This window comes from Malus domestica, chromosome 06, assembly GCF_042453785.1.
Source record: "Malus domestica chromosome 06, GDT2T_hap1".
In the NCBI taxonomy this organism is placed as follows: Eukaryota; Viridiplantae; Streptophyta; class Magnoliopsida; order Rosales; family Rosaceae; genus Malus; species Malus domestica.
This window is the reverse complement of record NC_091666.1, coordinates 32,853,497-32,870,636: the sequence shown is the minus strand read 5'-3', so window position 1 is coordinate 32,870,636 and position 17,140 is coordinate 32,853,497. Positions and strand designations below refer to the sequence as shown.

The 17,140-nt window shown below is 39.4% G+C and overlaps 2 protein-coding genes and 1 long non-coding RNA gene across 3 annotated transcripts; 2 read left to right on the top strand and 1 right to left on the bottom strand.

Annotated features, from left to right (window-relative positions):
• Nucleotides 1-237: 237 nt before the first annotated feature.
• Nucleotides 238-1,151, top strand: LOC139197138 (uncharacterized). Its single transcript, XR_011582270.1, has 3 exons — nt 238-278; nt 362-456; nt 1,012-1,151. It is a non-coding gene; the product is annotated as an uncharacterized lncRNA (long non-coding RNA).
• Nucleotides 1,152-3,837: 2,686 nt separating this feature from the next.
• Nucleotides 3,838-5,718, bottom strand: LOC103437925 (UDP-glycosyltransferase 89B2). The gene has a single exon (XM_008376452.4). It carries the CDS (start codon nt 5,403-5,405, stop codon nt 3,894-3,896), a length of 1,512 nt encoding a protein of 503 aa, XP_008374674.1. The 5' UTR covers nt 5,406-5,718; the 3' UTR covers nt 3,838-3,893.
• Nucleotides 5,719-12,871: 7,153 nt separating this feature from the next.
• On the top strand, nt 12,872-16,058 carry LOC103437926 (uncharacterized). The gene is made up of 3 exons (XM_008376453.4): nt 12,872-13,250; nt 13,637-15,101; nt 15,563-16,058. The coding sequence occupies exons 1-3, from the start codon at nt 12,915-12,917 to the stop codon at nt 15,820-15,822; spliced, it is 2,061 nt and encodes a 686-aa protein (XP_008374675.3). The 5' UTR covers nt 12,872-12,914; the 3' UTR covers nt 15,823-16,058.
• Nucleotides 16,059-17,140: the final 1,082 nt, after the last annotated feature.

Below are 17,140 nucleotides of genomic sequence, written 5' to 3'. Positions count from 1 at the left end.
TTGTTTTACTCTAAGATCCTAAACTGGGGTTAGATTTATATTTGTATGTGTTAAATTGTGTTTGGACTTAGGTAGGGCCTCCTACCCTCAAAACATTCCCTAAAACCCGTAACCTTTCCTTCTCTCTTATTCTTCTCAGAAAACTCTCTCTCACTCTCTCTCACCCTCTCGAACACACGGGCAACCACCAAGAACCACCACAATCTTGTACCAACGTTCCATTTAAGACCACCATCAAACTCCTGGAACCTCCACGATCACGTAGACACCAATTTCAGGTAAGTTTTACTTCGGAAAACCTAGATTCTAAACTCCCCGTGAAAGTGTACTGTTCATGAGCTTTGAATTGGTTGTGTTTTAGGCCAAACTAAGCTCACAGTGAGCTTAAGGAAGTCCCAAGGAAGCTCGGAGTGCTTCGTTGGCATGAATTGGACGTCGGGATCACCTAGTTCAAAGGTAGGCCGAATTTTCATATTTTTTGAAAAGCTTGATCCCGTTGTTTTTGAAGCTTAAAATTAGTCCATCGTGATAGGTTATGATTAGGGCTTCAATTTGGTATAAATTATATGAAAAATGGTTGAAAAACGAAGGAGAATAGTGGATTTGAAAAATTACCCAGTTTCCGGCGACCGGAGTCCGGTGAAGGACCGTCGGAGAAGAAACTGGAATATTCCGTTAATTTTAACGGAATATCCTAACGGCAGTAACGGTATCCGGTTAAGTTTAACGGAATATTCCGGGGTTTTAACGGAATATTCCTGACGGCGTTAACTGACGCCGTCAGCATGCGTTGCACGTGGCCGCGCGTGGGGGCGCGTAGGTCCGTGCCACGTCAGGCGCGTGGGGGCGCGTGAGGACTCCAAAAATTATGTTAAAAATATGGGGATGATCCTGAGGTTGTGTAGGTCACGGTGGTATATTCATATACCCAATTTGAGCAATATATGAGGAGTTATTAGCTAAGAATTGGGTTAGGCGTTAAATAACGCCAAATTGGTTACTTTTGTATAGGTGAGGCTTATGCGGGCATCGGGCATGGCCAAGGGATGCTCAGGGACTTACGAGACGTCGATGTAATCTGTGAGTGGGCAGTTTTGTTTTCCGTATATATATATACTTGACGTTTCCCAGAAATTGAATTGAAATGAAAATATGTTTAAAATGAAAAGTATATAGAAATGTGAGTTGAAATGCCATGCATGAATTAATATATGATGCATATGTATGAATTGGTGCGGTGGACGCACATGTAAGAATTGATTTATGATGCATATGTATGAAATGGTGCGGTGGACGCACAGGTGAGTATTTATTTCTGTTATGATGATGTTGATGTATATTGAGCTCAAATCCTGCACCATAGTTTAGTGCTTATAGTATTCACCGCATCGCACGCTCGTCTTGGATCCAAGTAGATGCTAGTCGTACAGTCCACGCGGAGTGGGTACGACAGGCCAGTCGCGAGAGTGTTAGTGAGATTCCGACTGGTGGGTGACCTTAGATTATGTGCACAGATGATTTATGAGAAGCACTAGAGCGTAACTTATGTGCAGAAGGCCGTACAGGTCACGCGGAGTGACTCCGGCAGAGTGTGAGAGTGATAGATTTTGAGCTCTAGGTTCAACCGGGCTAAGAGAGGGCCTCCGGTTGATTACTTTATTGCACCTGATATGATTTATGTTGATGCATTCATACCTTATTACTGTTGAGATGATGTGGCATGGCATAATTAATATGAGAAATGTTGAGATGATGTGGCATGGCATAATTATGATGAAAATGTTGAGTAAAAGAATTGAAGTATTGAGAATATATATGTATATTTATATTTTATATTTCTGGGAAAGTATACAGGTTTTACGGAGAGGGGTTACAACGTTTTGAGAAATGTTTGGATTTGGAAAAGAATTGTTTTACTGACCCACTCAATTTTGGTTTTGCGCCCCTCCAGGTTCAAGAATCACAAAGGTGTGGTGACTACGAGGAATTCGACGGTGTTCTGACAGATTGGACAAAATTAGGACTCACCTTCGGGTGTATCAACTTATAAATTGTATAATTAAAGCTTCCGTACTGTGCAAATGGTTACGTCACTCTCACGTGACGGCCAGCATGCCCTCCTTCGGGACGGGGTGTGTCACTAGGCGGGCTAGGCGGCTAAGCATTTTTTTTTTGAAATTTAAAAAATAAAAATAAAAACTTAGATTAAGTATCTTACATTACTATATTTCCTTTTTTTCCTTCTATTTTACATTTTATGTTGTTTTAAATTGTGAACTTGTTGTACATATGTTATCCTACATTACAATACTCCTCACTATGGTTATATGGCATATATGCTTAATGCGTTTTTAAATTTTGGACTTGTTGGATACTCTTTTTGTATTTTATTATTCTTTTATTATCTTATCTATGGATTTCATACAAGTATACTTTTTTGTAAGTGACAATATGCACTTATTTGCAAGATATACAAGAAATTTACCTAAATCCGCTTAGGCTGCCTAACTGCCTAGGCACTAGGCGCTAGCCCGCCGCCCAACTAGCTCCTAACGTTTTTTAGAACCTTAATAAAAAATTCAAATTTTAATTTTTACCCTAAAAAATAATTTCATAATTTCATATCAATAATCATAGAATCATATCAATAATCAATAACCAAATTAGTGCATTACCATATGATTATATACCAATTAAAACACATTCGTATTAAATAATTAATTAAGGTTAGAGATTATAAATTTAGGAATTAAAAAATTTACCAAAATAGTGGCTTTGAAGGCTGCAAGCCGGTGGCAGGAGAGTGGTTGGAGGCTAACTGGAGTGGTTGGCGGCGGCTGGAGCTTGGAAAGTGGCTGGTTTTCCGTTTCGTTGGCACGTTGTTGTTGGGAATATGGGGGCAGCTCTGCTCTCTGATTGACAAATGGCAAAGGTTGAAAAAGAAAAGGGGGACACACGGGTTTGGGACTAAGAGGGAACGGGGGACACGCGGTCCCCCTATATATATTTTTTCAAACATATACAAAACGGTGCTGTTTTGTTTATTTGTTAAATTTTTTTACCAGGACCAAAACGACATCGTTTTGACCTGGATGTTTAAAAAAAAAAAAAAGGGAATCACCTTTGCAAAACCATATCACATGAACAGGGAAGGTTGAACTAGTCGAGTTTTCTGACGAGGGGATGGGCTGAACCAACGCTTCAGACGCTTCAGGCGTGTTTTCTGACGACGAAAGGGGTGGTCACCACTCCTCACCCTCACGTAGCTTCGCTACTGCTTGCATGCATCTTTTTGAATGTTACCATCCAAACTAATAATGCAAGATCGTGTATATACGTTGAAACATATAACATTACGTTGATGTTTCAAAACGTTCCAAGCTAATATGACTGGAGCCCACCTAGATAGCTAGGAATTGTCCAAATCACCATATAAATAGAGGTATAATTTTGGACCCTACATTCCCTAAAGAAAATTGACCTAACGCAACCCCTACCACCGCACTTACAAGTTATATTTTTGGCCATAATTTGTAATAATTTCAAAATCACTAATTAACAAGGAAACCCACAAGCAAATTTTGTAATAATTTATTTTTATTATTATTACTAACTTTTGCTTAGTGTGTATGAATATATTTTTTTAAATATGAGAAGGAGAGAGGGAGAGAGAGAGAACGTGGGAAGTTTGGAGGTTTTTTTTTTTAAATTTTAAATATTAAAGATATTTCTGTAGGTAAAGTTTCAATAAAAAACAGTAAAATTTGAACTTTTAAAATTACATTATTGCCTATCATTTTTTTGTGTGATAAAAGACTAAGTTATATTTTCATCTTGTTTTGGTTGACAAAATTTTTTATTAATTAATAGAGATTAATAAGACTCGTTCAATTTCAATTTGGCACGGATTGCAAATTACTACTCGCCGGAATTTCCAACGCACAAAGTTGGCATACCAAACGATCCAACTCGTTCACCGAAGTCCCACCTTCTTTTATAGCCTCACGCGCCGCCTCCCGCAACCCTGCTGCTCGCGCCCGCTCAGCCCAGTCCCCACTCACAGATTCCGCCAGCACTCGTGCCAACTCGTCCGAGTCAGGGACTGTTCTCGCACCCTCGCACACCCTGACCCCAACCTTCAGCTGGTCCACGATCAACGTGGCGTTGCAAAATTGGTCAGCCCCTCCTGGCCACGCCAGCATCGGCACGCCCGCCACCACCGATTCCAGAACCGAGTTCCACCCGCAGTGAGTCAGGAACGAACCCACGGCTCGGTGACTCAATATAAAAACCTGCGGGGCCCACCCTCTAATCACCAGCCCTCTCCCTGCCGTACGATTCTCAAACCCTGCCGGCACTGCGCCATAATCTCCCACCACGTGTCCCTTTGTGGGTCCCTTGACGGACCAAACAAACCGGACTCCGCTTTTCTCCAATCCTGACGCGACGGCTTCCATCTGATGGTTGGTCAACACCGCTTGACTCCCGAAGCACACGTACACCACCTTGTGATCCTCTGCGCACGCGTCCAGCCACAACTTGATGTGTTCCAGAGAAACTGCGCTGGATCCGCCCCTTATTTTTGTGGGCCTGGACTCGTCATCCTTGTCAACGTCATCGTTAACCCTGTCGGGAGGGAGGAGCGGTCCGACAGCCCACACACGATCGTAACCCAGCTCTTCTTTGAGATGCTCGAGATAAACCCGTTCTAATTCGGTGAACGAGTTGACGACGAGTCCCCAACTTGCCATGTTACTTTTGTATCCGTCTCGGATGAACTCCGAGTCGGGGTTGCCCTCCACGTACGAGCGGTACACGGTGGAGAGCTGCCACCAGGGGTATTTCGGGGAATTAGGAACTTGGGGAAATGCAAAAACTTGGTCTTGGTCCTCTGGGTCGTCTCGCTTTGGCATGCGTTCCCAGAGCGCGTCAACGATGGAAATCGCAAAGGCGCCGGAGGCGGAGAACATGAGCCGCTGAATACCCAGCTGTGTTGCGAGGTGGTGGGTCCAGCCGAGGAACATATCAGAGATGATGGCGACGGGGGGGTTGGGGTGGGAGGTGAACCAGCGGAGGAGGGGGTCGTGTAGTTGGCCTAAGGCACACATCATGGCGGAGAAGTAGGGGATGGGGAGATCCTTGACGTTCTCGATGCCGGCGGGGATGGAGGGGTGTGGAGGGAAAGGGAGGACTAAGGTTTGGATGGGATTAGGGTTAGCGTTTTGGGAGGAGGAGGAGGAGAGGAGGGGGTCGAGGAGAGGGAGGTTTTTAGGGGTGACGAGGACGGTGACGGTGAGTCCACGATTGACGAGTTGGTGAGTGAGGTCGATGAGAGGTATCATGTGACCCTGTGCTGGGTATGGAAACACCAAGACGTGGGGTTTGGTTGAAGAGGCAGAACTCATGGTGGACGTGAAGAATCTGTGCTGGGTTTTCCAAAATATTATTTGAATTAGGGTTATACCCAAGTAGGTTTTCTTTATAAAATGCAATGAAAGGCAGGGAGATCTGGACTCAGATCCGGACGCATAGATGCTCTTTAAGGGAGTAGGTTATCTGACTTCTCATAGGTTATCTGACTTCTCATTTCCATCCTTTTTTTCATCTGTAATCAAGGTTAAGTCACATTCTTATTACTTTTTGTTTTATTATTTATTTTATTATTTTTATAAAATAATTAATATAAAATGTTGACTTGATTACAATAAAAAAGGAATGAAAAAAGTATGGAAATGGAATGGTAGACAAACCACTTCCCCCTTTAAGACGTAGAAATAGAGTAAGTTTTCTTATTTTTTGTTTTTTAATCAATTTGACACAGAGAAGAAAATGTTATGCTTGATTAAGCTGTAGAGAGGTGGTAAGGAGGTAGGTTTGGTTTGTAGTAATATTTTTGGCAAATTCTGGATGGCATGAGATGGAAAAGGCCAAAAAGGTAGGGGATATTTTTTTAGTGTAATCGGTATACAGAATGGTATACTACGAGTTATTATATAAATAATTAAATATGTGTGTTAAAAAATTAATAATTTAAAAAATAAAATTTTTCCTACTTGTATAAAAATATATAATATACCATTCGTATTCAGATCACAAGTAAAAATTTCTCAAAATGAGAGGGGTGGCTGGTGATGGATTGGTGGGAAGGAAAGCATTTCGGTTGTGTTTTCTCGTAGGGGGGGGGGAGAGGTGGGGTCATTGCCATGTTTTTTTAACAAACAATATTATTTTCATTGGAGATAGAGGGTTTAGTTTCTTAATAAGATAATAATAATGTGGTTTAAATTCGTTTTTGACGACAATCGAACTTAAACCTCTGTTCTAAAAGTCGGTTAGGCGGCCGCCTAGATGCTGGGCTTTCGGTTGCCGCCGTATTAGCTTCTAATCGGGCACAAAATTGGAAATATATTAGGCGGACGCCTGGACGGAATTAGGCAAGACTAGGCGGAGTTATGCTGGTCTGGGCGGTGTTGGGCGGAGGCTAGGCGGGCGTGCGTAGAGCACGCTGGAATCTGCAAAAATTTGTTGCAAAGCCGCTGTGCAACTCAGCGCCAGGAAGACGAAGATGATGCTTTACTTTATTTTCTTTCTCCTTGGTTCCTGTGCTAGTTAATTAGTTTATCTATTTTTTCTCCCTATTTCCTGTGTTGTTTTATTTTTTTATTTGTTTTATTTTTCTTGGTTTTTGCAAAAGGCTAATTTGTTTATTACGACAGTAACATATTTATTTTGTTTTTATTATTGTTTTTGTTTTTATCGAGTTGTAAACATGAAACATTATTCAGTTTGCATGATTCAATTAAGATGGTCCCACCATCTTTTATCTAGGAAAAGCATCTATTCCAGCCTGCACGTTTTCTTTGAATGTTCCTCACCATTTTTTTTACTACTTTTTATACTCTTTTCTTTTTCCACTCTTAATCCCGTTAATCTCGCTTAAAAAAAGAACATATTATTTAATGTTTAAATTTGATTATCTTATGATTCTAAATGAAATTATGTATATTTTAGATATGAACAAATGCTTATTTATACGATATATAATAAATTTACTTAAATCCGATGGATATGTTGTTTTAAATTGTGAGCTTGTTGTACATGTGTCATCCTACAATACTCCTCACTATGGTTATATGACATATATGCTTAATGTGTTTTTAAATTTTGGACTTGTTGGATACTCTTTTTGTATTTTTATAATTCTTTTATTATCTTATCCATGGATTTTATACAAATATAATTTTTTTGTAAGTGTCAATATGCACTTATTTACAAGATATATAAGAAATTTACTTAAATCCGTCTAGGTCGCCTAGACCCCACCTAGCCGCCTAGGCTCTAGGCGCTAGCCCGCCGTCCGACCGACTAGCGCTTAGGCTCCTAACGTTTTTTGAAAATTTGTCTCTCATTTACAAGTAAAGAGAAATTTTATTAGATCGTAGAAATAGAGAGATTTTGACCCGTATCTCGATGCTTAGATACTCTTTAAGACGCAGAAATAGAGTAAGTTTTCTTATGTTTTGCTTTTTAATCAATTTGATACAGAGAATAAAATATTAATGCTTTGTTTAAGTTGCAGAGAGGATGTGAGGAGGTAGGTTTGGTTTTTAATAAATTTTTGGCAAATTCTGGTTGGCATGAGATGGAAAAGGCGAAAAAGGTAGGAGAGATTGTTCAGTGTGATCGGTATACGGAATGGTACATTACGTGTTACTATATAAATAGTTAAATATGTGTATTAAAAAGTTAATAACTCAAAAAATAAAATTTTCTCTACTTATATAAAAATATGTAGTATATCATTTGTGTTCCGATCACAATAAAAAAATTCCCAAAAGGCAGAGGGGGTGGCTGGTGATGAATTGGTGGGAAGGAAAGCATTTGGGTTGTGTTTTCTCGTGGGGGGTGGGGGTCATTGACATTTTTTTTTGTTAACAAATGATATTATCTTCATTGGAGGTAGATGACTTAGTTTCACAATAAGATAACATTAATGTGGTTCAAATTCGTCTTTGGCAACAATCAAATCTAAGATCTCTCATTTACAAGTAAAGAAAAATACCACTAGATCGTAGTGTTAAGAAGATTCTCAATTAGTTCATCATCATTTCTTGTTATGGTTTTTCATTAATTTGGTTAATTACTTTTTTTTTTTTTGGTATGATTTCTTTTACTCTTGCAATTTTTTTTATGGGTGCATTTTTCTCACCACGCTCAAGTGATGATAATGCCTGTCATCCCATATATGTTAAATGAGTTTAAATTTTGTGATTTATGTCTATTTATTACACATATCTTAAAATGTAAACTTATTTAACCGTAATAAATATGATGATGAGTATTAAATGGTTAGCAAAAATTTTCCCCAAAATTTCTTCAGTGTCTCAAAATATTACCTGCTCACAGGCAGAGGAGTGGGGGAATTAATCAGCTTTTTCTTCTTACATGTTCAATGGGGTATGGGTCTCATATCCTTTTACACTGGTAGTCACATTATTCACATTCGTAAGCTACTGCAAAACTACCAGATAAAAGGGGAATAGAAGCAATTATTGGAGAGATTTTTTAATGTGATCGGAACACTAGATGGTACATCATGTATCATTATACAAATAGTGGGATATGTTTGTTAAAAATGGTGGGATATGTTTGTTAAAAAATTAAGGTTAAATTGGATTAATGGTCCTCATTTTTAGAGGGTAATCGGAAGATAACCCCGTGAAAAAATTCGGATTTAAACCCTCATGGTGAACTCTATTAGGATTTAAACCCAAAGTTAACATCTTCCTCATTTGTTTGTTAACCCATTCAACAATCGTAACCAAAAGAGAAAAAAACTCATTCATCCAAGGTTATGAATTCGTTGATCCATGCTTCGATTCCATTCAAATACTAAAAAACAAAATACTGGGTTGTGAAAACTGACCTAAAGATTGAGGATGGTGTTATTGGAGCCTCTTTGCAGTAAAAGAAGCTTCAAGATTTGTAAAAATAAGAAAGAACGGCAATTTGGGTGGTAAATATAAACTTACTCAAACTTTACAAAATCTAAAGGTTAATAAATTACAAGGGATCAAAAGCTTGAAACTTCACAACCCAGATCAAATCTCAGCTGCAAATGCCACTTGAGCGTGAAAGCAAGCTCATTTTTCTGGTTTTACCGTAAAGAAAGCTCCTTTTTTTCTTCTAGGTATCCTACTTAGAGACAGAGTTGAAATTTAAAAACTCTCTCGGATTGAATTAACCCAGAGAACACAAAAAATGACACTGCTTTGGATCAGAAAATTTAAAATCCAATGAAATCTTTGGGGGAAGGGTGGGATTGTTAATTTTGGTTTAACGGAGAGCTCACATAAATGTTAATTTTGGGCTTAAATCCTAACGGAGTTCATCACGAGGGTTTAAATCTGATTTTTTCCACTACGGGGCCTATCTTCCGATTACCCTCTCACCACGAGGCCCATTAATCCAATTTAGCCAAAAATTAATAACTTAAAAAATAATTTTTTTTACCACTTACATTAAAATACATGATGTACCAATCGTATTCCTGTCACCATGAACAATTTCTCCAATTATTGGGTCTCTTCCACCACTTCCATCCTAGCCATCCTCTACTGGGTAGATTTGGCTTGAAGGGATTTGAAAAGTTTTTTTCTTCATTTGTATGATTCTTCCTCTGAACAGAGAAGATGAAGAACAGGAGGAATCGAGAAGAGGAACATTGGCGAGGTGCTGAGGTGAGTAGAATCCATCTTGCACCGTTTCCTCTCACGGGCCTGCGTGCTTCGAGGTCAGTATCATGGTTGGCCCCACAATCCCCTCTTATAAAGTTCAACGTTGACGGAGCTTGGAATCACCACTCTACTTTACACTCACGTTTATGGGGTTGTTGCCCGTGAATGTAGCGGGACTGTTTTATGTGGAGCCTCCTTCTTCTCCCACATTGCTTCTTCTGATGGTCTCTCTCACCCGTGACGGTCTCCCATGTCCTCCGCAAGATCACCATTGAGGCCTCAGAGTTGCAGCCGATCTATCTTTTGGACACCATATGACTAGTCAGTTTCGGTGGCGGAGTTGTTAGAGCAGTTATGTTTTTATTTAAAGGAATATTTAAGTATATTTATGTTTTGTTTTATTACCAATATTAAAAGTTAATTAATTTTGACTTAAGGAGTTATCTCCCCTAAATATGAAACATGCAATCAAACCGTTTTGTTTTCTTTTTCAGTTTGAATTGACTTACGTTTTGTCCCGTTGTGGTTTTTATCCGTTTTGATTTCAATTGCCATGATTCCTTGCGGTTTGGATTTCAATTGCTTTGATTCCTGACAGATTGCAATCTCAACGTATATATATACGCACACACTTCAACATATGTAAATAGACATACAAGTTATGCGTATGAAATTAAAAGGCTAAGAGGGAAAAAAAAAACTACAGCTTATATAGTTTTTAAAAAATTGAGTTCTGAAAGCAACATTTAGAAAATGTGTGAGTTCGAAGGTTCTTTCATTGTGCAAGGAAGAACTTATCAGAGGAATAAGATTATGGACTATTTTATCATGGGGACGACGTGATATTTGTGAACTACTTGCACACTTTGGGCAGAGTTACGAAACGTCTTAAAAAAAGCGATTTAGTCCGCGACTCATCCCAAAAATCATTCACCACTCAAGGCTTCTACATTTTTCGGGTAACTTCGTTCCTTTCTATTTCAGTTTTCAACACAGTTTCATGATGTGTAAGAAGGCATCTCACAAACATAGGTAATTTGAACTTAGAACATTGGAGATTGACGTAATTTGCATAAAAATAGAAAGACTCTAAATTCAATAGAGATAGTTAAAAACATTGCACAAATCCAAAAATCCGAATGTGAGGTAAAGAGTAAGCAAGAAATTCTTTAAGATATAAGTAAAAACCAAAGAAAAATTAATAGAAAAAGTAGAAGTGAAGATTGCAACGCAATAAGAGGAATAGAAAGAATATGAGGTGTTAGATTGATATGCAGTGGCATCATCATCTGTTATAGTAGCAAGAAAAACAAAATGCGAGATCGGCGAGGGACCATTTTAGTCCCTCAGTGGCTCCGTCACTGGTTAGTTTTTCTTAGTTTGCATCGACTCCACCGTCACTTGTTTTTTCAACGGGGCCTTTCGGCTCCCCCTTTGTTCTTGTTTTGCCTGATTTGAAAATCAAACAAAATTGCGCATAAAGTAGTGAAATTAATCTTGTAATTGATTGAGCTTTTGGCCCACCAAAGAGAAACTTGACCTGCCACAACCCTTATGCGCCGTTGATTATTGTTCACCAAACCCGGAAAGGTCGATGTATTGGTGTTTAGGAAACCAGCAAGTCCGCAACAAAATTTTGACAACATGCAAGATTCGTGACAGAAATTAAGGACAAACAAGGCCCTTTACTACTGTGCTGGAAAAGAGTTGAGCTCTTGCATGACGGCGTGGGTTCAAACTGCGTTGGTGGTTAATCTAACAAGATTTATCAACTGACGAAAAAAAAAAAAATTAAGGACAGAGTATACTGGGGAAAAGGAAAACACAATAATAAAACGACTAAAATGTGTAGACCAAAGTCAATTTGGGTTTAGGAGGCAAAGTGATATATACTCCTTGAGCTCGAATTTCTTCCTACAATTTATATTATGTTTGGATGAAGAAATTTAAGATTACTAAAAAAAATTTAAATGATGGAATTTTATTTTATAGAATTTGTGAATTTTCTTGTTTGGATAACCTAAAAGAACAATGGAATTGAATACGGAATTTGTTGTTTTTGAACTCTCAATTGTAGAAATTGAAAAATGACACCTATTTACATGAAAATTAAACTTGGGAATTGGAGTTCTCAAATTACAAGTTTTTTTCCATGTGGAAATTTCAAATTTCTATATTTATGAATCCAAACAAGGGAATTAGTGCATGTCAATTTATAAATTCTATATTTAATTCAAATTCCAAGTTTATTTCCCCCATCCAAATAAGGAATTTGCGATGAGTAGATACAATGCATTAATACATATGGTCATATAAATTTCTTGTTTATTTCTTTTGTAATAATGATGAAGGGCTCATTTGGAAATGTATTTAAAATGACTGAAACCGTTTTTGTTGATAATGTTTTTAAAACCAATTTTTAGTAAAAATCCAAGTGGATCTTGAAAAAATACTTTAAGTGTTTCTTGTAAGAAGCATATATCTGGTTTTTTTTTTCCCAAAAAAAACACGTAAAGTGCTTTTGGAACCCCATATAAATTTCATTAAAAACACTTTCAATCATTTTAAAAACATTTCCTGATCTATAAGATTGAAAGTATTTTTCTACTAAAGTGTGATTATGGAATCCTCACAAGATCACTCCCCAACAAGCCATCTAGCACATATGAAATCAGAAAAGTATGAGTTTGTCTTACCATTGAAAATGGAGAATCAAATTAATTAAGGAGGGTAATCAATTAATCAAATAATTGATTTCGTTTCTTTACTTTCCCTATTCCTAATTTCTCAGATCTTCTATTCATTATAGGTAGTGTGTCCACACCGTCTTTCAATTTTCAGCCATCGAGTTGAATGAATTAAAGAATTTTTTATCATCGAGTTGAATGAATTAAAGTAGATAAATGATAAAAAATTAACAAAGATGTGTCGGAGGTAGATACGAGTGTGAATAGCGCTATGTCTCATTTTATATTTTTAAGTAAACATGTGCTTTTGTGGAAAGAAACAGGAAAGAAAACAAATCATTAGGCCAAGAATTTTCAAGTGGATCGGGTAAAACTTAGACTAAGCCCGGCCCATTTACGTTCCAACCCCGTTTAGGAATTTCCGCCACCAAAATAAAGAATGTCCCCAACAAACATAACTCCGTTTAGATTTGGCGCAGAGAGAGCTCCAATGGCGGGTGACACAGACAGCCCGTCTTCTCCCCAAAACAAACGGCGGAAAACCCTAAAATCAAAAATCGAAGAGGACCCAATTCCCCACGAACCCCAAGAACCTGAAAATTCATCTTCTCAGCGATGCCCAATTTGCTTCCTGGACGGTGGCAAAGTGATCAGAGGCGAAATCGATTGCTGCGACCACTACTTCTGCTTTCTCTGCATTATGGAGTGGTCGAAGAAGGAGTCGCACTGCCCACTCTGCCGCCGCAGATTCACCACCATTCGCCGGCCGCCGAAAGACGGCGTCTTTGCCCGCGAGCGAGTCGTCAAGATTCCTGCTTGTGATCATGTATTCATGTTTTTTCAATTTAATTGTATTTCTAATCTGGGTTTCGTATTTTTCGAATTGGGCTTTTTCTGGAACGGGTAGATTTTCAAAAAATTTATGCTTAAAGTTTGCAGCTTGCTAACGTTCGGTTAGTGTTTCTGTCACATTGTTGGTGTTGTAAATTTACAGTTTGCAGCTTCCTATCAGTCTGTGTTTTTTCAAATTTATGTTTCTGTCGCATTGTTTGTGTTTACAAATTTAAGTTTATGTCGCATTGGTTGTGCTGTAGTTTATGTTTCTCCGACATTGGTTGTGTTCTAGTTCATGTTAGGGTTTGCAGCTGCTAACGTTTGACGTTTTTCGAATTTAAGTTTCCCTCACATTGGTTCTTGTGTTGTAATGCGCAGGCTCACCATCCATCTAGCAACATGGCCGGGCAAGTTCTTCGTCACGAAGAAGTTTCGTGTCAAGTGTGCCACGGCATGGCAGATGAATATCTTCTGTTGCTCTGCGATATTTGCGATTCAGCTGCTCATACGTACTGTGTTGGACTGGGTAATACTGTGCCCGAAGGTGATTGGTTCTGCCTTGACTGCACTACTATTAGGGGAGAACACGATGACAACGTTGATTCTAGTTCTGATTCTGACGATGAATATCTTTTAGGACCATCAGACCCAAATATATCGGCCTTTGACATTGTACAAGAATCATATGGTCATAGCTCGGCGGCTAATAGGTATCTCCCAAGAATCCCTAGAATTCCAGACCACTTTGCACTTCCAGTTGTCCGTGACAGGTCTACCAGTATCGCGGATGAAGTAATTACCACGCCAGCAGAAACACTACCAAGTGTTGCAGCATCAGGTGCAAGAACATTGGTTCACCGTCGCTATGTGTGCACTCGAGTACAAGAACTCCGCGAAAATTGGAATGCCATCCAAAGTGGTTCATTGAGCTTTACTTCGAGTTCAATTAAATCTGGCTGCATTAGTAGTCAAAAGCCTAAAAATGGTGTGATAATCCATGAAAGATCAGGCCAAACACAGTCCTCATCTTCCACAAGTGGTCAACAACCGAGAAATCGAGACAGTTGTGGCTTAAGTGATATCGACAAAGCATGGAAAATGATGGAAATTGCAAAGTCAAGAATGGATGCTGGTAAAAAGTGCAGCGGCAGTTCCGTCAGCACAACAAGTGATTCAAGAAAACGAACTAATGTAAATCCTTGTTTTGGTACTTCAAGTCAAGCACAATCCTCATCTTCCGCAGGGTGTCATCGACCAATAAATCAAGTTGGTTGTGGAACACGTGACATTAAGTCGAAACAGCACGTTCATACAAACACCGGCAGCAGCAGTGGCGTTCAGCACCCAAAAGTTCTTTCTGGGATATCAAGTGCTTCAAAAGAAGCAACAAATGTAACATCGAGTTCTGATATTTTGAGAAGCCAACAACTTGGAGCCTGCGATGGGAGAAAAACCGGAAAGGAGTCCTACAAATGCAGTCCTCGTGAAAAAGAAACAATAAGACATCAACCTGTAAAGTTGGAAAAGGATACGCAGTTTAGGGTTACGCCTCAGGATGCAGTCGCGCCTAGCGAAGGCCCTTCAGCTAGACATATGAAGCAGGCTGCAGCAAACATCATTCATGAGCAAAATAGGTCTGCTTGTTCAGTAAATGAAGGAGCACCTTCTTCTTTTTATGCCAAACCAGAGATCAGTACTTCTTCCAGTAAATTAGATGCGCAGAAGAGAAATATTGGCCGGGGAGAGAGCTGTGTGGAAGGCCAATCAAGAAAAGACGCCAAAAGTGAAATCGCGTCTGTTGTGAAGGTGAACTTGAAGATGTTAACCAAAGACAAACCATTAGGTATGATTTTTACGTCTTAGTTTAATATTTGATCCATATACATATACTTATCATGTTTAATGCTATAGTTTGCAAGTAATTAGGGCAGGTAGTACAAACTTAAGCACACTATCGCTATTTTAGGACATCCGCTTTTATATTTACTCTCGGAGCATCCAAGAATTACTTTGACGACAAGTATTCCTTCAACTTCCTGGCTCTTATAGTAGACAGATATTACCCTGGCTCTCATCTCTGATCGACTCTAGTGCTGGCATGATGGAATGTTGAGTACGATAAGGGAAAAGCGATGTTGAGTTACTTGAGTACGATGAGGGAAAAGCATTTTACATTTCAATGCATTGTTAATTAAACAGAAATAGTTGGGCTTCTTTTCACTGTTTGATTGCCTTTTGATGAAACAGATGTGTTACTTGAAACAGAAGTTAACTAATTTACTCGAAATCTTTTTGTTTTTTCAGGAGTTGATGCATTCAAGGAAATTGCAAGGCTTTCCACGCATACCATTTATGGCGCATGTGGTTTAAAGCGTTCAAAGTCTGGTATGTACTCCTTCCCTAGCTTAGAATGCCCCCACACCGAGCAGTTTCAGCCGCCGCACAAACCCAGTCCGATGCCAAACTCTTGTCGAGCTTGCTTTGATGGTTTTGTGAAAGGCGTAGTCAGCTCTATTCTGTGTGGTTCAGCTGGTTCCACAAAATTAAGCCGAGCTCCATCTTAACCGGTTCCAACTGCCACGGTTCAGCCACGAATAAAGTAATTTCTAAATTTTATGATGAATCTTATTCCATAGGAGAGCAGGAATGTGGAGTAATTTCGCGGTAGTATCTTATCTAGCATATCGAGATTCATCCCGTATTTAACTCAGGTGCAAGGAGTCGGGGAGCCCTGCTCTGACTGACTTAAAAGAAACTACTTTCAGAATATATATAACCATGTTGTATTTGCTTTTCCTCATATCTCTCTGTACTTTCTCTGCTTTTCTGCGACTGTTTTCTTGCCATACTCAGATGGAAGCTACAAGCATAAAAACAGAAAACAAAGAACACGATTTCATCTTTATTCCTGCACTTCAGCTGATCCCAGATCCTCTTGATTCGGAAACTATCTACATTTCTATATCGTAGGCTGCTTCCACCGCTGACGACGATGTTCTTTGATGCTGCAGAAATTAGAGAATCCCAAATTCCCTAACGAAAACTGATAGCAGCTTGTCCTCTGGTTCCATTCTTCTATGTCAGACTAGAAGTTGCAGACCTTCGGTTGCCAAAGGCGGGGTAAAGAAGCTCCCTGAACTTTTCAAGGAACCGAATCCATTCATCCTCACACATATCAGCAACCTTCAAGAAGCTTGCTGAGGCTGGCAACTGATCATTTCCATTCTTCTGATTCCCGGGATGGTACCTGCTCGCTGTAGCCGGCTTCTCCCATCCACATCAGTTCTTTTCGGGGGCATGGACAATTTTGAAGCAGTTGGATACCAATTTGGCTGGGAAGTGATTCCCTCAGCCCTATCTTCATCCTCTTCCAAAGTCTCATCTTGCTTTGAGAGCAAGTCTCGACGAGCATTCTCACAATCCATATCAAACAGAAACTCTTCGTTTCCTTGTTCGGCCTCAAAGTTTGACAAGTTCGAATCTGCTATGTTCGTCAAAGGCATGCAGCTTCCAGTTCGCTTGGTTTCTCGTCTAGTCCACTCTCTGACGTACACAAGAATTTCTCAAATACAACGTAGTTAGATGGAAGCAGATACGAGGATTGGGTGTGTGTTTGACAAGTCACGCGGTCTGGATGCTCGTACTGAAGTTTTTAAGTTTCTCTCCTACAAGTCGAGAATGCTAGCTTGGTCAGTATCGACACGTAGTGTGCCCATATATCATGAGTGCGTAGCAACACCATCCAAATTTCCAACCTCATAACTAGGCAATCAAGGTTCACATTGCACCATGTGACACCCAAACACACAACAACCCGCAATGTGCTCAAAACACTGGCAAGTGCTGCCCAACACCGAAGCCCTCGGAACACTAATCATCCGA

Coding starts and splice junctions, on each gene's coding strand:
- LOC103437925 (XM_008376452.4), bottom strand. CDS start 5,405: ATGAGTTCTGCCTCTTCAACCAAACCCCACGTCTTGGTGTTTCCATAC.
- LOC103437926 (XM_008376453.4), top strand. CDS start 12,915: ATGGCGGGTGACACAGACAGCCCGTCTTCTCCCCAAAACAAACGGCGG. Junction 13,251..13,636: donor AGATTCCTGCTTGTGATCAT/GTATTCATGTTT, acceptor TGTAATGCGCAG/GCTCACCATCCATCTAGCAA. Junction 15,102..15,562: donor AACCAAAGACAAACCATTAG/GTATGATTTTTA, acceptor TTGTTTTTTCAG/GAGTTGATGCATTCAAGGAA.